The 27,537-nt window shown below is 40.1% G+C and overlaps 1 protein-coding gene across 2 annotated transcripts in view; it reads left to right on the top strand.

The window, feature by feature from the left end:
• LOC121641648 (gastrula zinc finger protein XlCGF57.1-like) overlaps nucleotides 1–27,537 on the top strand; it is a 117,675-nt gene that overhangs the window by 74,651 nt on the left and 15,487 nt on the right. For both annotated transcript variants that reach the window (XR_006010752.1, XM_041987915.1), the window contains exon 1: nucleotides 26,497–27,305. Coding sequence is in view for 1 of the 2 variants with exons in the window: in XM_041987915.1 (XP_041843849.1) it covers nucleotides 26,550–27,305 (756 nt within the window). In the remaining variant the exon portion in view is untranslated. Of the gene's footprint in view, nucleotides 27,306–27,537 lie in introns of those variants that run through there.

Genomic DNA, 27,537 nt, shown 5'->3' on the forward strand with positions numbered 1-27,537 from the left:
ATTGTTATGTGTGTGTTGTTCTGGGATGAGATTATCGGAGCCACCACACACAGTACGATCAACAGTGTAAAATGCAGGTTTTTTATCTTCACGTGTGAGGTCTCAAACAGATAAAAAAATCTCATAAGATAAAAAAAAAATCCATATGTGTGCACCAGGCCTTAGAAGACGAGCAAAGTCTTGAAAACACTTTTATTGAAGCCTGACTTCATTATAATGCAGGTACAGTAAAGTCACACATTCAGATAGCTATCAGAAATGTGTTTTTTTAATAAAAGTGTTCAAGACTTTGCTTGTGTTCTAAGATGTCCATGCAGAAAAATGTACACTATCGCCCCCCTGTGGTCACAGATTCTGATGAATCAGCGATTTTGGTGAAACACCTATCGTTGTAAAAGTGTTTTGGTAAACTTGTAAAAGTGTTTCACGTCGATGTAAAGTTGCTTTGTTGGTGGTGGAAGTTTTTCAGCAATGTGTTCAGAACTTTGTAAAATGTTATGCACATGTAAGTTTGCATCAGTGATTGTAAAAGTGTTTTGGCATTGTACTTTTGTTTTGTAAATGTAAATATGGTTTCTATGATGTAAATGTGCATTGTTAATATGTAAAACTGTTGCAGTCGATGTAAATGTGTATTACAAAAATGTGTTTCACTCGATTTAATATTGTTTTGCACTTCCCGACCACCGTACAAATGGCTAAAATGCATTAAATACCAAATTCAGCTCACATTCTTGGTTAAAACAATTATTTATATTTTATTAAAGATAAAGCAACTGAAAACTTATTAGAAACCGGATGTTTGTTCAGTGTGAAAACAGTTTCACATCCAAGTTATTTAAGACTTTTAGACAGCAGGCAAATTAAAATGACATTAATCCGACATAAACGATGGGAATGCCTAAAAAGAGCCTTTACGAGACAAATGTAAACTGAATTATTGCTTGTGTAACTGTGGTTATTGCTCGGGTATTTTTGGTTCCTACCCACCCTTGTTTCAGGAGGGAAGATAGAAAACGACGGAATTATTCTCTGAGAAAGTTTCAGAGAGAGCGCGAGTCATTAAGCTGTTCCAGTCATAGATAATATAATAAAGGTCTTTATAATATTTATATATCTATGAAGAAGACTACTACTACTTCCGGTTCTTAAGATCGAGGTGGAGCACGAGACAAGGTATTTCTGCAACATTGTGTGATGAGAAGTTGAAACTCCGACGTATCTGGATACTACTGTTGGTTTCTGTCCTCTGCTGACTCCAGCTCGCTGGGGAGAAACGACGGGAAGGAAGAAGGATCGGACAAAGACTCGTTTATCAAGGGGACCCTCGTGGGGAAGGAAGGTGAGAATTTACATACATTGTTGTGTTTAATTTAATCGGTAAACGGTCATATTACCGGGAATTGTGTGGTTGTGATGTTTGGTGCTTAGTGAGGTTAAAGTTGTTGGTGCAACGAAGTTGTGGCTCTGTGGGGTTAATCAGGCCCGTTGTCACGTCGCCTTAAGAATAAAGACGACTTTATACTCGCGTGTATGGCAAGCTAAAAGGGGTAAACCAGTCTATTAGTGCTTCTCTAATCAAACGCCGTTAAAAACACCGTTTTATGTGGCCCAAACAACGTAAAATACACGAGGCTGAAGTTAGCTTCCGATTCCACTGAATTTAGAGCAATCTAGACCACATTAGACAGCTCTTCATAAAAACTACAGCAGTTAGACTTCAAACGTGGACTGAAATATCCTAAACAACATGTAGATAAATTAAAACATAGTTTATGAAACCTTTATTTTATTTGTGAAAATGGAAATAATTCTCGTTAAGAAGAATAAACTACAACACTTAGTCTTTAAATCTTTTCGTTGTAAGCCGTGTGTAGATCCCTTAAAATGCAATATTTTGTGTTTCAGCTTTTCTGATCTTTTGTGGATGAACCTGAAATTGTTAAAATTGTGGGGAAAGGGTCAATAATGGATGGTATAATCCATATAATGGTATATAACAATGGTGGTGTATAACAAAAATACATTCTTATGCCTTCAAACAGGAAAATTAAATGTAATCATGTAAATCATGCAAATTGTATAAACTTTATTTGTGTGAAGTTCGTATTGGATATGCTGAGGAACAGAAACGCGTAATGAACCCAGTTTGTACTGGATCACCAGTCAGACGAGGCCCAGCTCGCCACGTCCTCACCCGGGATTTCTGTCCTGGATTTGATCGGGAAATCCTCAAATTCTGCGATTTTTGTGTAGAGTCATACTGAAAATGCATTTTTAACACAGACCAGTGGAAAATATTAGTATTTATTTTATGTAGTTTTTCTTTTTTATCATGACGCCTCTCCTGACCGACGTCACTGCTGTCAGTTGTTGATTCACCGTCCTCATTTATTTCTGTCTCCTCTTGTTATAAATCTGTTTACATAAAGCAGCTGATTTGTCTCTGTATGTACTGGCCCTGTTCAGTTTATTAATAACCCAATAATCAATATGCATCATCTTTGTGATTATCGTGTGTGTGTGTGTGTGTGTGTGTGTGTGTGTGTGTGTGTGTGTGGGGCAATCTTACCAGCAAAGCGAACCTGCAGCAGGTGGAAATAAAGAACCAGAACATGTCTCAGAGTTGGAGGTATCTTTGAAGAAATGTTTGTTCTGTTGAACTGTAGATACCAAGACAACGTCAGAGACCACTGCTACTGGTGGTCCTCCCCCTGAAAACCCGTGGGTCTGGTGGTCTGAATGTCCTTTGAATGAAGCGTGCGCCCTCTGCAGGGACATTAATAAAAGGCCAAGTCATGGTAACCAAAGAGGAACTCTGTCTTTCTCCGTCCATCTCTTTAGACCAGCTTTCTCTTTCTCTCTTTAGACGCCCTCGGCCTGTATGGACGGGGCTCAGCTGATCCCAGTTTTACTGTTAGCCAACCAGAGGCAGTGGAGGTCGGGGTTCCTGAACCTGGGTAGGGAGGTTAATAAGGTATTAATTATTTTTAATATATACCATGTTCTTTTTCATTTAATTTCATGTTCAGTACGTATATAGTTGTGTTTCTTTAGTTAAACTGGCACTGATAGATTTATTGATTATTCAAGACAAAGTAGTGATATAAGTGTTATTTATTTATTTTTTACTTTTATACCAGTATGGGTGGCGGGAGTGCATCATTCTACCAGGTGAAACTTTCTTTAGGGCAGGGGTGTCAAACTCTGGTCCTCGAGGGCCGGTGTCCTGCAGGTTTTCATTTTTTCTCTGATCTAACACTGGATCAGAAACTGTTTTAATTTTTTTTTCTTTTTTTTAACAATGTGTTTATTAAATTTTCACATCTTATAATAAACAGTCTACAAGTGATCAGTATTATATTAATATTACATTATCATCCCCCACCCCCACCATATGAACAGAATAGAACAAAATAGAACAAAACAAAATATCGCTCTTTTTTTTTTTTTTTTGACACTTAAATTTTATTGAAAAGTTTTCCATAAGTATGTGTACATTCAGTCATAACAGCAAAAAACAAACAGACAAACAATAAAATATATCAACTGTGACATGGGAGTGCCATCAATTACAAATGTGTGCAGCGACACCCTGGTATCAGATTGAATTTCTTAACCACTTAATCTATGGTGTCACCCCCCTTTCTTTTATATTCTACCCATTTCCCCCACTTCGAATAGAATTCCCCCTCCTTTACCTTCAGTATGTGTGTGAATCTTTCCATGGCAAATATTTCCTCCACTGTTTTCAGCCATTGCTCCTTTGTAGGTGGGTCGGCCTTGTGCCAGTCTCTAGTAATGGTTTTCCTGCTCGCTGCTAGTAGTGCCTTTACTAGATATTTGTCTCTACCCCGAATATTTTCTTGTGTCAGGTTCCCCAGGTATAACACCAGACCTGTTCTAGGTAACTCATAGCCTAATACTTCCTTTAATACCCCCCATACTTCTTCCCAATATTCCTCCAGCTTTCGGCATTTCCAGAATAGGTGTGTGTGGTCCGCCCCTTCCTGCCCACATAGCCTCCAGCACCACTTCTGTTCTGGCGCGTACCTCCCTTTCATGTTTGGTGTTATAAAAAAACGTATAATGTTCTTCCAACTGAACTCTCGCCACACTCTCGACCCAGTGGTTGTATGTTGCACCTTGCACACGTTATACCATTCTTCCTCCGTCATCTCTACTTCTAATTCTCTTTCCCACTTTTCTTTTATATACAGGGTTGAGTTCCCCCTACTTTTCAACAGGGCTTGGTTTAGTGCAGAAATCACCCTGACCCTACCAATCTTCCCTTTATATGCCTCAGTTAATATCTTGATTATTCCATTATGCTCTGTGGTCTCATGTATTTTTATTGCTCTTGTATAATAATCCCTAGCCTGTAGATACCTGAAATAATCAGTTCTTTCTATATCAAATTTGTCTTTTAAATTTTGAAAGCTCTGCATTTCCCATCGGTCAATCATTGTGCATATTGCTGTGATGCCTTTTCTGGCCCATATCTTAAAACCGGTATCTTCTCTTCCTGGCTGAAATTTAGTATCATGTATTAACCATCTGAGAATATTTGTCTCTCTTTCTAGTTTGCAGCGTTTTATTATTGTATTCCAAATATATAGGGTAAATTTAGTGATTGGGTCTAACTGGGTTTCCTCTATCTTATACAGTTCTCTGTCCCCTAATAGTTTTTGGATCTGGTGTCTTCCTGATTTAGTTTCAATACATTTCCATTTGGCCACATAGTTCTCATCGCACCAGCATACTACTGCCCTGATCTGTGCTGCATAGTAATAATCATTGAGATTTGGTACCGCCATACCACCTTTCTCCTTGGGTAGCTGTAGCGTTGCAAGTCTAACCCTGGGCCGCTTCCCCCCCCAAATGAACCTGGATATTTCTTTATCCCATTCTATAAATTGACTTTGTGGCACAGGAATAAGTAAGGATCGATAAAGATACAGTAGCCTTGGTAGCAGGTTCATTTAGACTATTTCTATTCTTGAGCTCAAGTCGAGTGTCTGTGTCGTCCATCTTCCTAAGTCCCTCTTGATGTTTATGTTGGTCTGTTTATAATTTGCATTGTATAGTTTGTCTACCCCTGTTGTAATGTTTACCCCGAGATATTTAATTTTGTCCATGTCCCATTTAAGTTTGTATTTATCTTTGATTTCCATGGTTGGTGTGTAGTTTACCGCCAGTATCTGTGTCTTTGTCACGTTAAGTTTGTACCCTGAGTATTGTCCAAATTCCTCCAATAAGTCCATCAGTCTAGGAAAACTCACATCTGGCTGTCCTATGTATGCTATCAGATCATCTGCAAATAAACCCAACTTGTGCTCTGCGCCTCCCACCTCCACCCCCTTGATGTTCTGGTCCTGCCGGATTGCTTGGGCAAGCGGTTCAATAAAGATATCAAAAAGTGTTGGAGATAGACAACACCCCTGTCTTGTAGACCTCTCTAACTTAATCCGACCTGTCAGATTCCCGTTCACCTTCACTCTTGCTGTCGGCTCCTGATATAGTGACTGAATACATTTGACAGAGTCTTCATTAAAACCAAACTTTCTTAAGACTTTATACAGATACGTCCACCTCACGCTATCAAAAGCCTTTTCAGCATCCATACTCACCAATAGTACACTATCTTCCTTCTTTTTAGCCTCCTCTACTATATGTAATGTTTTCCTTATGTTGTCCTGAGCCTGTCTTCCTCTTATAAAGCCAGTCTGGTCCTCTTCTATAATTTCAGGCATAAATGTCTCAAATCTTTTGGAAATCATGGATGTGTACATTTTATAATCTACATTAAGTACTGATATCGGGCGGTAGCTACTACACAGTTCCCTATCCTTGCCTTCTTTAGGAATTATGGAGATTATGGCTTCTTTCCAGGACGGGGGAATTTTTCCCTCTTTCATGGTGTATTGAAATGAAGCCAACATTAGTGGGCTCAGTTCCTCTTTAAATATCTTATAAAATTCCGATGGGAACCCGTCGCTACCTGCTGATTTGTTGTTTTTTGTTCTACTTATTGCATCCTTCATCTCTTCTTCCGTAATGTCTGAGTTTAACAATCTATTCTGGTGTTCCCCTATTGATGGCAAATCCAACTTTTCTAGAAAGGTTTCAATTCTGTCTTCATCTGCTGCATCTGGTTGTGTGTATAGTACCTTTATAATACTCCTCAAATGCCCGCTCTATCTCCACTGGTTCACTTAATACTTCATTATTGTGGGGGTTTCTAATTTTATGAATGGTGTTTAATACTTTTTGGGTCCTAATCCTTCTGGCCAATAGTCTACTTGCTTTGGGTCCCCCTTCGTAGTATGTCTGTTTCACAAACCTGGCTTTATTTTCCACCTCTGTTTGTAATATCTTATCAATCTCTCCTCTAATTTCCTTTATCTTTTTAAGTGTCTCTGGGTCATGCATATCTTTATGCTTTCTCTCTAGTTCCTTTAATTGTCTGTTCAATTTATGATATCGTTCCAATCTATTTTTCTTTATGAATGTTGTTTGTGCTATCAATTTCCCTCTGATCACTGCTTTCAGTGCATCCCAAAGAATGGTGGGGTCCACTTCTCCATTATCGTTTTCTTCTTTGTATCTGATTATATCTCTTTTTATTTCTTCCACTACTTTTTCGTTATTCAGTAAGCCCACATTTAATCTCCAGATTGTGTTCCTTTTTCTACTAGTCAGATTTATCGTTAGTTCTATCGCGCTATGGTCGGACAGGTCTGTCACGCCTATCCTGCTTTCCACTACCCTGTGTACGTCTCCTTTTGTTATTAAGTAGTAGTCTATTCTAGAATAGGTTGAATGTGGATGCGAGAAATGCGTATAGTCCCTATCCAATGTATGCATGTCCCTCCAAATATCCGTGATTCCTAGTTCTTTTAGTTGATAGTTCATGTACCTTGATATATGAGTCCTAGTCTTCCTTGTACTTGTTGTATCCAGATCATAGTTTAATATCACATTAAAATCCCCCGCACAAATCAATATTCCCTCTATTTCCATCGCTATATCAAACAGGGTTTCAAAAAATTTCTTCTCGCTATCTGGTGGTGCATAAACATTAATTAGCGTGACCATTTGTCCCTCCATTTTCCCCTTGACCATCACATATCTTCCCTCCTTGTCACTCCTTTCTTTGGTTCTTTCAAATTTTACTGAGTCCCTTATTAGTATGGCCACTCCTCTCCTGCGACTCTGCTGAAATGAACTATAAAATGTGTTGCTGTAGCCATACCGTTTCAGTTTTTCATGTTCTTGAGATGGCATGTGAGTTTCTTGTAGGAAAATTACCTGCATCTCCTCTTTTCTAAATTTTGTTAACACTTTCCCTCTTTTGATCGGGTTGTTCATACCATTAATATTTAGTGACACCATTTTAATACCCCTATGTTGCATCACATTTTCCTTCAGTATTTCTTTCAGTTTCTCCCATGTAACGGAACAAAAATAGTAGAACATCAGCAACTGCTAAACTAAATAAGCAAACAAAATAAATCCAAACTTGGTCTTCCAAGGCGTTTGGGGGTTTTAAACATAACCCCCTTTCCCCTGCTGGTGGGTGGGGGGTAAATCCCCTCCATGTGAGAGGGCCCCCCTTAGCGGCGGAGATCTCCCTTGGAGGTCTCCCAAGCTCACTATAAGTGTCCAGCATGTCACATACATCCAGGGCTCCCGGTCGAAGCCTTCTTCACACCATCATTTTAAGCTTACAATTTTTGTTCATAGCTTATGTATCACGTGTGGTATAATGTACCCCCCTATCCAAAAAAAAAACTTAACTTAACTGGGGTTCTGAACAACAACAACAAAAACTTCACATCTGCCGTAATATTCAACTTTTAAGAGCTATATAACTGCAATTAAGAGCTTTCATGGCATTTGCGTCTTACTCACCCACTGGGTGTTCAAGGACCCTCAGATAATTATATGTTATAAAGTTAGATGATATGCAAATAATATGATTAAATCAGTGTTTTTCTGGTCCTCTCGCCTTCATCTCCCCGCTCTGGTCCATTTGCGCGCTGCTTCCAGTCTCTGTATCAGTGTCGGCTCCTCCTCCCCCTGGACCGGTACCTGCCATCCTCTCTGTCGCATCGCCCTGGCTACGTCCTGTGCACTGTGGTAAACTTGAGTTCCTTCGGGCCAGTGAATCCTCAGTGTGTCCATCGGAGACTGGAACCAGATCCCTTTCTCTTTAAGAATTCTCTTTAGACCGGCGTACTTCCGACGTTTGGCCGCCACTTCGGCTGCATAATCCTGGTCGAAAGTCACTCTCTGTCCCTCCACTTTCACCTCTTTTTTCCAAGCCGTTCTAAGGATGCTCTCCTTGGTCTCGAACCTTAGAAAGTTCACAATGATCGCTCTCGGGGGTTTGTCTGTTCGTGGTTTTGGGGCTAAAGCCCTGTGTGCCCTTTGTATCTCCAGTTTAACATCTTCTGTCAGTCCGAACTCTGTGTGAATAAGTTTATCCACATATTCCTGGACAGAGTCTCCCTCTATCCCTTCCTTCAGCCCCCAGATACGTACGTTATTTCTCCTCGCTCTCCCTTCTAAGTCAGTCAGTTTCTCTTGTAGCTTTCTTTGTTGTTCCAGTGAAATCTTAACAATCTCATGGGCATCTGTGCTCCACTCCTCTCCCTCCGTCACGCGTTGTTCCAAAATTTCAATGTCCTTCCTCTGTTCCCGCATCTCCACATCCACGGTCTCAAACTTTTTGTTAGTTTCTTCTCTGTAGCTGTCCAGGCCTCGTTTCAACTTTTCCCCTAGTTTGTCCATGAACTCTTTCAGTTGTCCCATATCTTCACGTGCTCCTCTCCAAATATCCTCCGTTTGTTTGCTAATTTTGTCCAGTTTAGCATCCACGTTGTTCTGGCCCGTTTCTATTTTGGCCACTTTAGCTTGTAGTTCTTTCACCCAGCTAGGCTGCATGTCTTGGTTAGCTAACTCTTCGTTAGCCTCGTTGCCAGTCTGCGTCTTTCCTGGCATTTCAGACTTCGCCCTCCTTTCTTTAGCCTTGGTGTTATGCGTTTTATCCATGTTGAATATTTGCCTGTCTTCGAGTAATATTTGTGGAGGGTTTTATTCGTTTTTTAACTTGTTTGACCGGGAGCCCTCGTTTTAGCTGTCTATCGTCTCATTAAACAAACCGGAAGCCCCAATATCGCTCTCTTAATTACTCAAAAATTATACGAAGATCATCAAACTAAAAAATGCAAAGGAGTATATCAGTTACAATATCATATCTACAGTTACCTTCTAATCAAATATGCATTGCTGTACACTACACACTCCAGTTATATAATACTATTAAGAAGAGTAAAGAATCTCTACACCTCCTGTAGAAAATGACCAATATTAGATTTTCTTAATATAATTAGTAAAAGGTTTCCAAATTTCTTCATAGACATCTAATTTGTTTTTCAGAAAATATGTTATTCTTTCCAAGGCCATGCACTGCGCCATTGAATTAATCCAGGCTCCAATACTAGGTGCATCAGACTTTTTCCAGTTAAGAGCTGTCATTCTTTTGGCTTGTAATATTGCGAAATCTATGAATTTGCGCTGCTGGTATTTTAATTTAAGATTATTTGGATATAGATGTAACAGAATCATTTTTGCATCTAAGGGGATATTTAAAGATAAAATTACCTATATAATATTGATCACTTCTACCCAAAAATCTCTAATATTGTTACACTCCCAGACACAATGCATAAACGTCCCCTGAGCCTCTCTGCATTTAAAGCATGTATCCGGGATATTTTTGTTAAATCTATTTAATTTGACAGGAGTCAGATATGTTTGCATCAACCAGCTGTATTGAAGTAGCTTTAAGCTAACATTACCTGACTGTTTCTGGGAGTTAACACAGATTTGTTTCCATTCATCTTCTGAAATATCCCCTGTTATGTCCATCTTCCATAATTCAAGTTTATGGGTCGTTGACTCAGTAGAACCAGACGCCAGCCAGTTGTAAAAAACTGCTATTAATCCCTTATTATTGCATTTCTTAGTGATTAATTCCTCTAGGGAAGAAAGAGCCGGTAACTTTATTGATTGGTTTTGCATAGAGAGAATAAAACTCCTAGTTTGTAGATATTTAAAGAAATGCTTCATTGGGACATCATACTTAATACATATTTGTTCAAATGAAATCAAAGTTTCCTCCTCAAAGATATCACTAACCTTACACAGTCCTTTTTTAAACCACAACTGAAAACCTGGGTCCAATTTGCCTGGTTTAAATAATGCGTTACCCCAAATTGGACTAAACTGGGATAAAGAGTCAGCTATCTTCATATATTCTTTTACCTCATACCATACAACAATCATATTACGAGCAATAGGATGAGTAGTGACTGTTTTCAATTGCCTAACCTTATCTGAGTATATGTGTATATTTAATGGCAATACAAAGAAGCTTGACTCCATATCTACCCATGATGGTTTGTTTCCAGAAGAAAAGTAAAACATGATTGTTCTTAACTGTGTGGCTAAATAATACCAGTACAGGTTGGGACATTTTAACCCCCCAGCATCAAATGGAAGATAAAGTAAAGAAAGACAGACTCGAGGGCATTTCTTATTCCAAATAAATTTCCTAAATAATGTGTTAATCTTGGAAAATAATCCAGCAGGTGGCGCCAAGGGAATGTTTTGGAATAGGTACAGGAATTTAGGTAATATGTTCATCTTCAAAATATTTATCCTTCCTATCAAAGAAATTGGTAATGATAGCCATCTTTCTAAATCTTTAGATGTTGATTCCATTATAACATCATAATTTGTTGAAATTATGGTTTCTAATTGGGGTACTAACTTGATACCCAGATATGTAAAGCTGGGTGATATCTTAAAGTTAAATTTAGATAACTGTTTTGTTGTGTCTTGACAGCATTCTTTATTAAGCAACATTAACGCTGACTTTGATGTGTTTACTTTATATCCAGAGATATTACCGAATTGATTAATCAAATTTAGCAGTGCTGGTAAAGAAGTATTTAACTGTTTTAAAAATAGAACTACGTCGTCGGCGAATAAAGCTATTTTATGTTCCTTGCTACCCAATGTGATCCCTTGTATATGTTTACTAGATCTTACAGCTATTGCTAGTGGTTCAATAGCCAAAATAAATAGAAGTGGAGATAGTGGTGAGCCCTGAGGACAGCCCCTTGTAATATTAAATGGTTCGGAGATTACCTCATTAGTTAGCACCTCAGCCACAGGATTTGAATGTAATAGCCTAATCCAACGTACAAAGGAGTTTCCAAATCCAAATTTTTCCATAACATCAAAAAGATAAGTCCATTCTATCCTATCAAAGGCTTTCTCCGCATCTAGTGATAGAAAAGCCGTATCCTTTTCCTCTTTTTGGCTATGCAAAATATTTAAAACACGTCTCACGTTGTGGAATCCCTGTCTACCTTTAATGAACCCATTTTGATCATCACCCACAATGCCTGGAAGCACGTCCTCCAACCTTTTCGCCAAGATCTTACTCAATATTTTAGTGTCTGTATTTATTAAACTTATAGGGCGCATATTCTCACACTTGGTATTGGATTTCCCTGTTTTAGGTAAAAGAATGATCAAAGCTTCTCTCATTGAAGTAGGAAGACAATTACTATTCTAGCATTCTATGTACATATCATGGAGGGGTTTAACCAATTTATCTTTGAAATATTTATATAGATCAATAGAGAGGCCATCGGGGCCCGCTGTTTTACCATTTTTTAATGAGTTTATAGCCTGTAAAATTTCAGTTGTATTGAGTTGAATGTCTAAATTAACTCTTAATTCCTCAGGTATTTGTGGCATATTAACATTCTCAAAAAATGTAGCATGGGTATCAGTTGTGGCTTTATATTCAGATCTATATAGATTTTTATAGAAATTTCTAAATGCTTTATTAATTTCCAATGGATCTACTGTAATATTACCTTTTGCATCCTCAATATTAGTAATTGCTCGTACTGATTCCTGTTGTTTAAGACGCCAAGCAAGAAGTCTACCAGGTGTCTCGTAAAATTGTTGCTTTAACCTTAGTAAATTGGCCTCAGGATGTTTTCTCTGTCCTTATAGTTCAAGCATTTGATGATAATGGTTCTCGGGAACTTATCAGAGCTCTGACTCGTTGTTAGCCGGTGAGCTCTCTCCAAAACCAGTGGTGCTATCTTCAAAATGTCCGTTATCCATTTTTCCATAAAGGAGCAGGTGTCAGTGCCTTCTTCTTTTTCGGGTATACCCAGTACACGAAGATTGTTACGCCTGCTCCTTCCTTCCAAATCTTCAACCTTATTAGCGAGCTTTTTTGCCTTGTTTTCGAGGTTTTCCACGACTTCTTTCAGGGATTGTATTTCGTCTTCCGCCGTAGAAATTCGCACTTCGGCTTCCATGATACGTCCAGTGCAGTTTTTAATATCTGTTTGGACGTGTCTTATTTCTGTCAGCACACCATCCATCCTCGTATCGAAATCATGTTTAAATGACTTAATGGCATGCATCAGGTCCTTTGTAGAAGGATTTTCCATGTCCATATCTTGTTTCGGTGTCTGCGGATGCAGTATCGGGAGCTTTCCCCGGAGAGCACGACTCCTCGTCAGCCAACTCAAGGCCGATATCCTCATTACTTTCCACCGGCTTCTTTCCTTTAACCGCCTTTTTCGGCATATTATAAGTATTTTACTTCTTATGTTATCAGACCAGTCGTTGTTTTGACTTTGTTTTAGACTATTTATTGAGGATTTGCTAAAAAGCAACCGAGCACGAGAAACACGCGTCTGCTCAGTTTGCCACCATAACCGGAAGTCTCAACCGTGTTTTAATTAATCTAAATCAGGGGTCTCCAACTCCGGTCCTCGTGAGCTACTGTCCTGCTGGTTTCAAATGTCTCCTACTACAACACATCTCTGCACAAGCCTGTTAATGACCCAGTGATTTGAGTCAGGTGTGCTGCATCAAGGCAGAATCCCAAACCTGCAGGACAGTAGCTCACGAGGACTGAAGTTGGAGGTCCCTGATCTAGATGTTGTTTAGGATATTTCAGTTTGAAGGGTCTAACTGCTGTAGTTTTTATCAAGCGCTGTCTAATATAGTCTAGATTGCTTCAAATTCAGTGGAATTGCCCTTTGTACGTTTTGCGAATTGAGAGCTAACTTCAGCTTTTTTGAAGCTGCATTAAACACGGAAAAATACGACATTCTTGGTGGTAATTAAACTGCGCTTCTTGTTGCGTTCAATGAATGTACTTGTTGTGCAAGTTTTTTTTTTCTTTTGGCAAATATACAAGATACATGACAAAATCAGGGCACTTGAACATTCACCTTCCAATCAAATCAACAACATTAGATTGAGTTAGAAAAGAAAGTTTATATACAAAACACTACAGAGGAAGAGGTGGAAAAATGTAATAAAAAGGGGGAGAAAGGTGTGAGGGGCATCATTAACATATCAAGTTGAATTTTTCAAACATTGAATACAGTTTAATAGCACCTTTACTCTTCACCACTAAGAGATTTGGTATATAACATAAAATCAATTTTCCAATGTTTAAATGTGGCTATTGTAAACATGCTGTTTATATGTTGTAACATTGGCGACATGGCTCAGTAGGTAGAGTGGTCGTCTTGTAACCCAAAGGTTGCAGTTTGATCCGCGGCCCGTCAAGCTCATGTCGAGGTGTCCCTGAGCAAAACACCAACCCCAAGCGCCTTGCATGGCAGCTTCCGCCATCAGTGTGTGAATGGGTGGAATGTGACGGTATGTAAAGGCGCTTTGAATAAAAGCGCTATATAAGTACAGAACCCTTTACCATTATCGTAATTACTACCCCCATTTGGGCCCTAAGCACAAAAAATGTGTATATTGAATTGCATGACAGTGTGACAAAAATGCACAATAGCGCAGGAAGCTTTCAAGTGGCAACTTTTACAATATTATCCATTTCATGTGTGATTTTTTTCTCATATTTTTATTTTAAAATATTTAAAATGCACATCTACATGCCATTCCCTGCACTGCTTTGAAATGAACAAAACACAGGACCATTTGCAGCACATCAAGTTATGTGTTTGACGTGAAAAACCAAACAATCCTCGTCTTGTGTTTACAAAGCTGCTTCTGCAGCACAGTTTATAGGAGCAAGTTGGAAAAAAGCACTTAATTTCCTACCTGACACCATGAAAAGAACCGTTACCATGGTAGCAGAGGCCCAGGACATCATGCAGTCCAAACAGATGTGAACTGAGCACACCGTGGAATCTCAGATAAAATCACGAGAGGCAACACTCACTCTCCACCAGTTGAGGTCTACCTTCCGATGGCTGACTAGTCATCCACCAGCTCCAGTGAGCTCCACAAATGGTGGTGAAGAAGCCACGGGAAGACCGTCTTGGAGGTCTAAAAGTGGTCACCCACAATTCCAGCTGGCGGTCAAGCTAGCCACCTCTAGCGTATCACGTGGTCAACCAGCTGCCACCTTATTTTGTGGCGCTCGACTGGAGATCCTCCCAGTACAGGTGATCTTCAACCAGGATGAGGACTTCTGCGTGGATAAGCAGGTTAGTTCCATATAAAGGGCACGGCGTTTTTCATGCAGTACAATGCCAGTGAAACCAGCCAGGTATGGCCTGAAAATGTGGGTAGCCTGTGACGTAAAAACATCTTACTGCATGTGAGTTTGTACACCGGCCGATCAGCTGTGCTCCGGCCCAGGAAAAAATAAAAAGACGGCTGCTGGGTTGTGCTGGAGAATACAGAAGGCCTGACAAGAGTAACAGTCACAAGTGCCAAGTTTTTCACTCACACTTGCTCCGACAGAGAGGTACTGCTGAAAAAACATTATTACCAGTGGTTGGCTCTAGCAGAAGAATTGTGCAAAGCAACTGCAACAACTGCAGAAAACCTCTTTGCAAGGAACATTACTTCAGTTTTGCGAGCTCCTGCCTCCCCTAAACTGGTTCGCGTTATGTTGGGTATTGTTTGTTGTTATTGTTCAATTCATTCCTAGATATTGTTTATGGTCTATTTTCTGTTAGCCTTCATGGTATTATAATGAATGGCTTGACTTGTTACATGGACTGTAGGTGGAGACTCTTGGTACAGTGTGTGGAGGTCTGATGAGGGTTTTAAAAAAAAAAAAGAAACAAAAATAGACATATAAATAATTCATTTATTATTTAGTATAACTTGATATTATGCGCATATTTCTGTGCGAAGGGTACAAAACAGGAGTATTGACACTAAACTAATAAGTGCGTATAAATTAATTTCTAAGCTAATCTTTAACTTCCGCAAAGTGAAAATTCATTAAAAATTCATTAATCATTGATATGGATGATTAGAATTGATCCTGGGTTTGAAGAATAAAAAGTAAAAAAGAAATATGAAATATTTTATATGCTTTTTACATGCACATTTATGTGTGTTAGGGTGCAAAAAGGGGGATTTTTTTTTCAAAGGAGTGCGATAAGGGTTAAGTGTGTGGGCAACACAGCCACAGTTTACCCTAATTGCAAGGCGCTTAATAGCCATATTATAATGGCAGCATTATCTGCAGTGATTTGCTACTATTTTTCAGAAACTCTGACAGAACACCACTGATTTTCTCTGCCACAACACAACCCATCTGTGCTTTGTACACAGCTTTTGTTTTTAGCACTTTTTACTGCATTTTGCCCTCCACTATTTAGTGTGCTGTGCTACTCCAGCCATCACATGAGAGTGCAACAGATCAGATGTCACTGAGCCCTGTAATTTGTTGTAGAAACATTGCCAAGAGTCTGGAATGAGTGAAAGTATATAAAGTTTATTACAAGAGAAGTATTGAATACAAAATTACTTGCAAGTTGAGAGCAGTCTTCTGAACCCTGAAGCAGGAAGACAATGCAGCCTAGGCGGAGTAGTCGAATGCAGATCCACTGAGCTTTCAACACAGATCCCATTGAAGACAAATTGATGAAATAAAAGACCAGGAAGAGACAAAAGGTTTTATACCTTTCTGTTGACAACTGGAGGTCATCCTTACCAGATAAGGCTGAGACAAAGCAGAGCCTGTCTCCCCTCAGGCCTCAGAGCTTGGGCACATAAATCTGAAGACTGGCGTAGACTAAAGTCGTAAACAACCTATGATATCTTTAAGGAGTTAAGCTATATCCCAGATGTGCGTCAGACAGTACCTAAGGAAAGATGAGGGTCACCATGTTCTGTCAATGGATCTACACATGGTCAAATGAAGAAATGAACAGAATTTTTTGTTTGTTTTTCAGTGTTATCTGCAGATGCCTACAACTGTTGGTGGTAGAAGAAGGGGTTCCCTGCAAATTTGGTCTTGACAAGCAGGACTTGGAGCATCTCTCCATAAAACAGGAACCAGAGGATCTGTGGCCCAATCAGGATAAGTGATGGAAGATGGAATGACGACAGGGCACATAGGGCAGGTGTAAACAGTGACGTGGAGTGTAACACTGCCAGAAAATCCCTCAGCTGCTCTGAATGTGGTCAAGAGGTTCACCACCAATGATCTCTCTAGAGACATTTACATGTGGAGGTCATTTCAAGGTTCTCCCTCTTGATCTTTTTTGGCTGATTTTTCACTCGTGCTGGTTTTGGCTTGAGTAATCATCTCTACTGGCAGTATGAGGCGATTCCTTAACCCTACAGAAGTTGGACAGGTTGTCCAACTTCTCCAGGAAGGCACATCCACACGTGCTGCAGCAAGACGGTTTAATGTGTCTCCCAGCACAATCTCCAGAACATGGACGAGATTTCAGGAGACTGGTGGTTATTCTCGGAGAGCTGGACAGGGCCGTAGAAGGTCCTCAAGCCATCAGCAAGACCGATTCCTGCTCCTTTGTGCAAGGCGGAACAGGCTGAGCACTGCTCGTGCCCTACAGAATGACCTCCAGAGGGCCACTGGTGTGATTGTCTCTACCCAAACAATCAGGAACAGACTTCATGAAGATGGCCTGAGGGCCCGACGTCCTGTAGTGGGCCCTGTGCTCACTGCCCAGCACCGTGGAGCTCGACTGGCATTTGCTGAAGAACACCAGAATTGGCAAGTCCGCCACTGGCGCCCTGTACTTTTCACAGACGAGAGCAGGTTCACCCTGAGCACCTGTGATAGACGTGAAAGAGTCTGGAGAAGACAAGGAGAACGTTATGCTGCCTGCAACGTCGTTCAACATGACAGGTTTGGTGGTGGGTCAGTGATAGTCTGGGGAGGCATATCCATGGAGGGACGCACAGACCTCTACTGCCTAGGAAATGGTTCTCTGACTGCCATAAGGTATCGAGATGAAATCCTTCAACCCATTGTCAGACCCTACGCTGGTGCAGTAGGTCCTGGTTTCCTCCTAATGCACGTCAATGCCCGGCCTCATGTGGCAAGAGTATGCAGGCAGTACCTGGAGGATGAAGGAATTGAAACAATTGAATGGCCTTCACGATCCCCTGACTTAAACCCAATAGAACATGTGTGGGACATTATGTTTCGATCCATTAGGCGCCGCCAAGTTGCTCCTCAGACTGTACAACAGCTCAGGGATGCCCTCACACAGATCTGGGAGGAAATGCCACAAGACACCATCCGTCGTCTCAGTTAGGAGCATGCCGCGACGTCAAGCATGCATACAAGCTCGTGGGGGCCACACAAGATACTGAAAAGCATTTTGAGTTGGCAGAAATTAAGTTTTTTGAAAAAATGGACTAGCCTGCCACATCTTCATTTCACTCTGATTTTAGGGTGTCTACACAATGAGCCCTCTGTAGGCTGAAAACTTTTAGTTTCCATTAAAGACTTGGCATCCTTTTGTTCATAAGACATTGCCCTGTCGTTTATTTGTATAGATATCCAACTTCATATTGAGATCTGATGTATCTAATGTGTTTCTTTAAAGTGTTCCTTTAATTTTTGTGAGCAGTGTATATCTCATTTATTCTTTGCTTAGTTGTTTGTATCTGGTATAAGAGATGAGGGTCATCAGATTCCTGATGTTTAGTTTCTAGGTTTTTAAGTTTGCCTATTAGTTCTTGTAATTTCTGAAGTTTTTCTTTTTTTTTGTGGTAGAGGGATCCAGCAATGATTTGCCCCTAATTACTGCCTATCGCTGCATCCCATAGAGTACTTGGGGACACCTCATTGTTATCATTGTATTCCAGATACACACCCATTTCCTTTTCAATGTATTTTATACACAACGGGTCATTCAACAGGCTTGTATTAAGCCTCCAGGTTGTGTTTTTGATTTCGGTGTCCAGATAGAGAGAGAGGTACACTCCGGCATGGTCTGAGATGTCTTTTACCCCCTATTTCACATCCTTTAATTCTATGTCTGTCTCGGTTAAACATGAAAAAAATAATCTATCCTTGAGGTAAACCTTATGGGGATGAGAGTAAAATGTAACTTTCTTTCTTTTGGTGAAGCTTCCCTCCAGATGTCCATCATACCTGATTCAAACAAAAGTTTTTTGACTGTAGTTGTCTCTGGGTTTATTCTTTTAGATGTATTGGTAGAGTCTAGGCAGGCTTTAACTGAATATTCCAGTCCCCCCCACTGATAAAGATTTCTGAACTCTCTTCTGTAATTATATTGAATAATTTCTTAATGAACACTACATCATTATCTGGTGGTCTGTACACATTGAAAAGGGTCACAAGCTTGTGGTCAATATATCCTGTTACTAAAATATACCGACCCTCTTTATCAGTTATCTGTTTAACAAGTTGAAATGTTACTCTATTTGAAATTAGTATTGCAACTCCCCTTGTTTTTCCATTTCTATAAGATGAGTAATAAGTGTTTTTAAAACCCAAAGCTTTTAATTTCTCATGTTCCTTATCGTCTAAGTGTGTCCTCCTGCCAGAAAACGATATGATGTTTTTCTCTTTTCATCTTAGTAAGTAGTTTATTCCTTTTCATGGGATTTTGTAGATCGTTAACATTTAGGGTAATTACTTTGTCTTCTTCCTTCACCATCTTATCCCTAGAATCCTATACATACATACATTAGGTTTCTCTCTAGGCCTGAACATGTAGACTGGGAACATCTGTGCAAAACCAAAAATCAAGCAACAGAAAAGACCTCCAACAGTGAAGTGTAAAAATAACTTCTGAACGGAGGGGAATCCTTCTCCTGAAGGGCCCCTCCAGATGCTCACTAGCATCTTCATTGTGTCTTATCAAACACATAAATAATGGGTAAGAGCTAGTCCCTTCCCCCAGATAATGATCCTAAAATAGTGTAAATTATTATTAACTAAGGGCCCATTTTTCCCTGCAACTGCATAGAAATTGTTCATAATAGGGCAAAGATTGTATCCAAACCGCATGTAACAAAGGGAGACAATCTATCTATTTTACATACATATACTGAGTGTCTTAGATTTATTTAACCATAACTTTTGAGTGTCTGTATGAGTCCGTGCGCACCGCGCATGTGCTCGCAATTGTCTCTGGTAACTCTACTCACGGGTGTGCTCTAGACCTTGTTACCACCGTGCGACAGTGGGTGGTTGGAATCTCCGGAGTTTTCTTCTCATGCTCTCTCGATATCCGTAGCCCGGTCCCGTCGCTTAGTGGATCCACGAGTCTCCCAGAGTTCTCTTTGAGGCTTTTGCGGGGTGTTGTTGTTACGTCAATCTGGGATAAAGTTGACAGGTGTGTCTGGGGCAACACATTCAGCCATCAGAATCCCCCTCCTCAGCATGTCGTCCCTCGCCTCCTTGGCGGTGTTGTATGTTGTGGGTCCTTCTTCGTAGAAAAACACGAAGTTTCGGGGGGTGGTGTGTGTGAAAACGGAGTCCCTTTTCTTTTAGTACCTTCCTCAAAGGAGCGTTTTTCCTTACGTTTGTTTATAAATTTCCACTGGGTAGTCATGATCAAAATAAATTTTTCTGCCTTTGAGATGTATTTCTTTCTTTTCCATGCGGCAGTTAGGACTTGTTGTTTAGTTTTGTAAACGAGGAAGCAGGCAATCATAGATCTCGGGGCGGCCTGCGGTGGAGGTTTTGGTCCGAGAGATCTGTGGCAGCGTTGTATATTGAGGTCAATGTCAGGGGAGTGACAGTTCTGTTTTAATGAGCTTCTCCAAAAACTCACAAGCGTTAGGTCCCTCTTCTCCCTCGGGGATCCCGAAGATTCTGAGGTTATTTCTGCGTGAGTGTGTTTCCAGGTCCACCAGCTTGGACTGAATGCGTTCTTGATCCTGCAGAGTTTGTAGAAGCACCTCCTTGGCACCGCTGTTCCACTCCTCTATCTCTGCCACTCTCTTCTCCACATCATCCATCCTCACTTCAGTGTTTTTCAGGCCGTCCCCGATCACACTCAATTTCTGGCTAACTTCTTCCTTCAAGTTTCTGATTTCTTCCTTCACATCTTGTCTCATTGTCTCACACAGCTCGTTTAGGTCTTTCTTCAAGTCTTTTTGTCCTGCTTTTATTTCCGCGTGGATAGTAACGATGCTAGCTTGCAGAGCATCCGTATGTGCATTAGCTTCGGCTGCGGTAGACGTTTCACCGTTTTCTCCCGTCGCCATTTCTTCGTTTTTGTTGCCAAGTTGATTTTCTGTCGCCTTAGTTTTCCTTAGTTTGTATTTCCCCATAACATTTTACACAAGAAGATAGATAAATTCTTTTTCAAAACCGGGGAAAACATAGGACCTCACTGAGAGCGTGGGGAATTATGCTGCCACTTGCTTCGCCGCCATCCCGGAGGTCCGATAAGGGTTTTTTTTATTTTATTTATTTACTTTTTTTACTTTTTCAATTCAATTCAATTCAAACTTTATTTGTATAGCCCCTTTTCATACATTGTCATTGCAATACAAAGTGCTTTACAGTGTAAAAACATATATTAAAAATCTAAGAGTAGAATAATGCAAAGCTATCTACTTACATTGAAATCACACACATTCACACACACACACCCAAGCGCGCAACACACCAGCCACAACAGATGATGCCACTCTTCTTTTCATAGAATTAAAAGTTATTCCTTCTAGTTCCTGTCTCTTTAACTGAAAACGGTTTAAGAACAAAGTTGAGAGAGAGATCTAAAAGACAGATAAAAGACGATTGGCTTGACACCACTGTGAGGAAGCAGTACCTTGGGGAACCCATCCACACCATGAGCGCACCACACCAGCAACCACAGAGGCCATCGCCACAGGAGCCGCCAAGATCGGGTCAGGCGAGGGCCCCCACAACCGCCACAGGACTGCAATGCAGGGCCCTCAGCCATCCCGTCCAGGTCGACCCCCGCAGCGACAACCCTGCAGGCCGGAGAGACAGCCCACGATGTGGAGGATCCCCATGAGGAACACCGGAGCTAGAGGATAAAAGATAAAAAAGATAAAAGCTGAAATAAAACACAGTATAAGATACTTAAAAGAGCATAAATAAATCAACGTAATAAGAACAATAAAAGAAAATTAAATATATATTGAAAAGTCAATTTAAGACCAAGATACAATGAGTGATAAAAATAGACAAAAATAGATAAATAAATTAATTAAAATAACTGAATAAATAAACTAATGATATTGTTAGTCAAATAACTTAAATGATTTAAGAAGTTCAATTAAAAGCTAAGCTAAAAAGATGTGTCTTGAGCTCTTTTTAAAAGCATCTACAGTCTCTGCAGACCCGAGGCCCCCTGGCAGGCCGTTCCACAGGCGAGGGCCACAATATTGGAACGTGGCCTCGCCATGTGTTTTTGGTCCTCGCCTTAGGAATGACCAAAAGGCCAGTACCAGAGGACCTCAGGGTCCGCTGAGGGTTTGTAGTCTAAAAGCAGGTCAGATAAATAAGAAGGCCCAAGACCATTAAGACATTTTATAAACAAGTAAAAGAACCTTAAAATCAATCCTGAAATGCACGGGGAGCCAATGCAGCGATTTTAAAACTGTGTAATGTGTGTCCCACCCGCTGGTCCTCGTCAGAACTCGTGCCGCTGAGTTCTTGAGTAACTGTAAGCTAGAAGTACTCTTTTTGGGAAGACCAGAGAAGCAGGGCATTACAGTAATCTAATTTACTAAAAATAAAAAGCATGCATCAAGCACCTCCGTGCTGGCAAGAGAGAGAAACGGTGCGGGACTCTGGCGATGTTTTTAAGATGATAAAAGCCTGTCTTTGTGAGCATTTCTAATGTGTGAATAAAGTTCAGCTCAGAGTCGAAAGAACACCCAGATTTCCTCACACACTGAGAAAGTTTAAAGTCTTGTAGTTTGCATGAGATGCTCCCTCTCTTGTCTTCAGGGACCGATAATTAAAACCTCAGTCTTGTCCTGGTTGACCTGTAAGAAGTTCTCTGCCATCCATGACTTTATATCTAAAATACAGTTTAAAAGGGTGTTAACTGGTTCTAGGTCATTTATACCAGCATGGGTGGCGGGAGTGCAGCATTCTACCAGGTGGAACTTTCTTTAGGGCAGGGGTGTCCAACTCCGGTCCTCGAGGGCCGGGTGTCCTGCAGGTTTTTCATTTTTTCTCTGATCTAACACACCTGAATAAAATCAAATGGATCTAACAGCTTCTTGTCAACTTCTTCACATAACCCATCAATTTCAGTCGGTGTGTTAGATCAGGGAAACGATGAAAACCTGCAGGATACCGGCCCTCGAGGACCGGAGTTTGACACCCCTGCTTTAGGGAGCCCTGTATCAGACCTTTGAGACACAGCTAAGCTAAGCTTGAACGTTCGCCTGCCCCCGAGCAGGCTAGTTCTGCTGCATCAGTTACCATGGTTACTCAGCTGGCATTCAACTAAGCCACGTCGATGAAACGAAACTCTCTAATTAATGAGATAGACTTGTCAAGATAAGCCACACAATGACTGTAGAATATGTAGAAGTCCGGCTTTTCCTTAACCCAGCTTCGTCAAATAACCCGGTGAGATATGTAATAAAATTAGGTCCGGTTTTAAGAATTTGATCTTCATTAAAATCGTTGAGAATATAATTCCCAACTGGCTTCGGGAAACATTCTTTAAAAAGAAGAATCCTCAGTATTTTACATTTAACCTGGCAAAATTTAATTCCCTCAGTCTGTAGAGATCTCATAACTGGAGAAGTGTTTGAATATAACTTTTATTCCTTGACAAGAGATCGAATCGAGATTGGGACATGTTTCACAATTTATTCAAAATGGTTTTTGGAACAGCCAACACTACACACAGCGCAAAAGCTTTTGGGATCTAAAACATTCCCGACTGAGTCCATCAAATGATCCACCGACCAGATACCCTTGGAGTACCACTCTTTCTCAAATAATGATTTCCTCTTGTAAAAAATGCATCTGTTATTCCATACGGGCTTGTTGTGTGGAGTAAAATTGTGTTTGTATTAAAGCTTCCAGTACAATAACACTTATTAATGGAACGCTGCTAGTTTGACTGGTAGAGTGTTATAGCTAAAATCACATCATAGTTTTCTCCCCTCTTACTCCTTTTCCTCCTTTTTTATTCCTGACCCTGAAGAATTCCGTTTTGCGACACTGTTTTGGATTAAAGAAGTTTCCATTCTTCATCTCTTTCTTTCCAGCTACCTGCCTCAGTCACGTACCTGTTGGCGCTCAGATAGGTTTGCCCAAACCTGATTGTTCAGGTTGGATACGAACACTGTGTCTCCCTCTTCCACAGTCAGATGTACCTCTTTTGGAGAAATGGTAGTATCTGTCCGCGTACGGAGCTTTTTTCTGAAGACACATAGTGTTGAACTTTGATGAGGTTGATGAAGTCTTCTACTCTCCTAAAATCCTCCCCAGTCAGCCGAGCAAACCTGTATGAAAAAGAATAAAGAACACATAGATCTCTGTTCGAAATATTCTTTTTTTTTTTTCTTAACAAAACGCTTAACATATGCGTTCACTACATTAGCACATAGTCTATAGTGAGCTCTTTGTAGTAAGTCAAGACAATCAATTCACTGATGCAGTGTAATACCGTTCTTTGAATTCAAATTTTGTGTGTACTGGTGTCTTGCTCAGGTGTCCCTGAGCAAGACACCGAACCCCTACTTGCTCCTGATTGGTCACGGTTAACGCCTTGCATGGCAGCTTCCGCCATCAGTGTGTGAATGTGTGTGTGTGAATGGGTGAATGTGACGTATATGTAAAGCGCTTTGGATAAAAGCGCTATATAAGTACAGATGATTTACCATTATTGTAATTACTCCCCATTTGGACCCTAAGCACAAAAATGTGTATATTGAATTGCATTACAGTGTGACAAAATGCACAATATTGCAGGAAGCTTTCAAGTGGCAACTTTGACATATTTCATGTGTATTTTTTTCCCGAACGTTCAAGCAGCACCACATTTTTATTTTAAAATATGTAAAATGCACATCTAAATGCATTCCCCTGCACTGCTTTGAAATGAACAAAACACAGGACCCTTTGCAGCACATCAAAGTTATGTGTTGAAGTGAAAACAATCCTCATCTTTGTTTACACAGCTGCATCTGCAGCACAGTTTATAAGAGCAAGTTGGAGAAAAGCATTTAATTTCCTACCTGACACCATGAAAAAACGTTACACGGTAGCAGAGGCCCAGGACATTATGCAGTCCCAAACAGATGTGACTGAGCACACCGGTGGAATCTCAGATAAAATCACCGAGAGCAACACTCACTCCACCAAGTTGAGGTCTACCTTCCAGCGGCTGACTAGGCGTCCACCAGCTCCAGTGACTCCACAAACGGTGGTGAAGAAGCCACGGAAGACCGTCTTGGAGGTCTAAAAGTGGTAAAATCCAGTGGTCACCCACAAATTCCAACTGCGGTCAAGCCAGCCAGTCCTTTGACCCAGGAAAAAATAAAAAAGACGGCTGCTGGGTTGTGCTGGAGAATACAGAAGGCCTGACAAGAGTAACAGTCACAAGTGGCAAGTTTTTCACTCCATTTGCTCCGACAGAGGAGCTGCTGAAAAACATTATTACCATGGTTGGCTCTAGCAGGAGAATTGTGCAAAGCAACTGCAACAACTGCAGAAAATCTCTTTGCAAGAACATTACTTCAGTTTGCAGCTCCTGTCTCCCCTGAACTGTTCGCGTTATGTTGGTATTGTTGTTGTTATTTTTCAATTCATTTCTAAATATTGTTTATGGTCTATTTTCTGTTAGCCTTCATGGTGTTATAATGAATGGCTTGACTTGTTACATGGACTGTAGGTGAAACTCTTTGTTACAGCACACACATAAAATTAGATGTTTGATATGTGTGAGGTCTGATGAGGGTTTAAAGAAAAACAAAACAAAAATAGACAATAAAATAATTAATTTATTATTTAGTATAACTTGATTTTATGCGCATATTTCTGTGCATAAGGGTACAATACAGGAGTATTTGACACTAAGCCAAAACTAATAATGCGTATAAATTAATTTCTAAGCTAATCTTTAACTTCCGCAAATTTAAAATTCATTAAAAATTCATTAATCATTGATATGGATGATTAGAATTGATCCTGGTTTGAAGAATAAACAAGCAAAAAAGAAATATAAAATATTTTCTATGACTTTTTACATGCACATTTATGTGTGTTAGGGTGCAAAAGGGGATTTTTTTTTTAAGGGATGCATAAGGGTTAAGTGTGTGGGCAACACAGCACAGTTTACCTAATTGCAGGCGCTTAATAGCCATATTTATAATGGCAGCATTATCTGCAGTGATTGCTACTATTTTTTCAGAAACTCTGACAGAACACCACTGATTTTCTCTGCCACAACACAACCCATCTGCGCTTTGTACACAGCTTTTGTTTTTAGCACTTTTTGCTGCATTTTGCCCTCCACTATTTAGTGTGCTGTGCTACTCCAGCCATCACATGAGAGTGCAACAGATCAGATGTCAGACAGTACCTAAGGAAAGATGAGGGTCACCATGTTCTGTCAGTGCATCTACACATGGTCAAATGGAGAAATTAACAGATTTTTGTTTGTTTTTCAGTGTTATCTGCAGATGCCTACAACTGTTGGTGGTAGAAGAAGGAGTTCCCTGCAAATGTGGTCTTGACAAGCAGGACGTGGAGCATCTCTCCATAAAACAGGAACCTCAGGATCTATGGCCCAAGCAGGATAAGTGATGGAAGATGGAATGACGACAGGGCACATAGGTCAGGCGTAAACAGTGACGTGGAGTGTAACACTGCCAGAAAATCCCTCATCTGCTCTGAATGTGGTGAAGAGTTTCACCACCAACGATCTCTCTAGAATGAATGAATGAATGAATGCACGTTTATTCGGTCCATCAAATTAAAAAATAATAATAATAACAGTATCAATCAAATTACTTATGTTGTCTCTTACATTTGCATTTAAGACCGAAAAGGTTGAGGCTGAAGTTAAACTTATTTTGCCTAACCCTGTACAATATAACCATCATAAAGCTTCTGCATTAAATTAAACTAGTGAATAAAAAACAAAAAGAAAATAAAAGAAAAAAGGGAGAGAAAAAGACATTTAACAAAGAAGCCTTTATTTATTTAAACCATTCAAGATGTTTTAAAGTGACACATGTAAAAACTGTTAAATTTAATGTTTATGTCAACATCAAAAATCTGTGGTAAAATGACTGAATGTGGACAAAGATTTAGTCAAAAGACAAACTTAGAACGACACATGAGAAACCACACAGGAGAAAAACCATTCAGCTGTGATGAGTGTGGACAAAGATTTAGTCGCAAGACACACTTAAACCAACACATGAGAATCCACACAGGAGAAAAACCATTCAGCTGTGATGAATGTGGACAAAGATTTGTTGGAAAGGGGGACTTAAACAGACATATGAGAATCCACACAGGAGACAAACCATTCAGCTGTGATGAGTGTGGACAAAGATTTAGTCACAAGACACACTTAAACCAACACATGAGAATCCACACAGGAGAAAAACCATTCAGCTGTGATGAATGTGGACAAAGATTTAGTCATAAGTCAAGCTTAAACAAACACATGAGAATTCACACAGGAGACAAACCATTCAGCTGTGATGAATGTGGACAAAGATTTAGTCGCAAGTCAAGCTTAAACCAACACATGAGATTTCACACAGGAGATAAACCATTCAGCTGTGATGAATGTGGAAAAAGATTTAGTCGCAAGTCAAGCTTAAACCAACACATGAGAATCCACACAGGAGAAAAACCATTCAGCTGTGATGAATGTGGACAAAGATTTAGTCACAAGACAAACTTAAACCAACACATGAGAATTCACACAGGAGACAAACCATTTAGCTGTGATGAATGTGGACAAAGATTTAGTCACAAGACAAACTTAGACCGACACATGAGATTCCACACAGGAGACAAACCATTCAGCTGTGATGAATGTGGACAAAGATTTAGTCAACAGACCCACTTAAACCAACACATGAGAATTCACACAGGAGACAAACCATTCAGCTGTGATGAGTGTGGACAAAGATTTAGTCAACAGACACACTTAAACCAACACATGAGAATCCACACAGGAGATAAACCATTCAGCTGCGATGAATGTGGACAAAGATTTAGTCACA

This window comes from Melanotaenia boesemani, chromosome 6, assembly GCF_017639745.1.
Source record: "Melanotaenia boesemani isolate fMelBoe1 chromosome 6, fMelBoe1.pri, whole genome shotgun sequence".
In the NCBI taxonomy this organism is placed as follows: Eukaryota; Metazoa; Chordata; class Actinopteri; order Atheriniformes; family Melanotaeniidae; genus Melanotaenia; species Melanotaenia boesemani.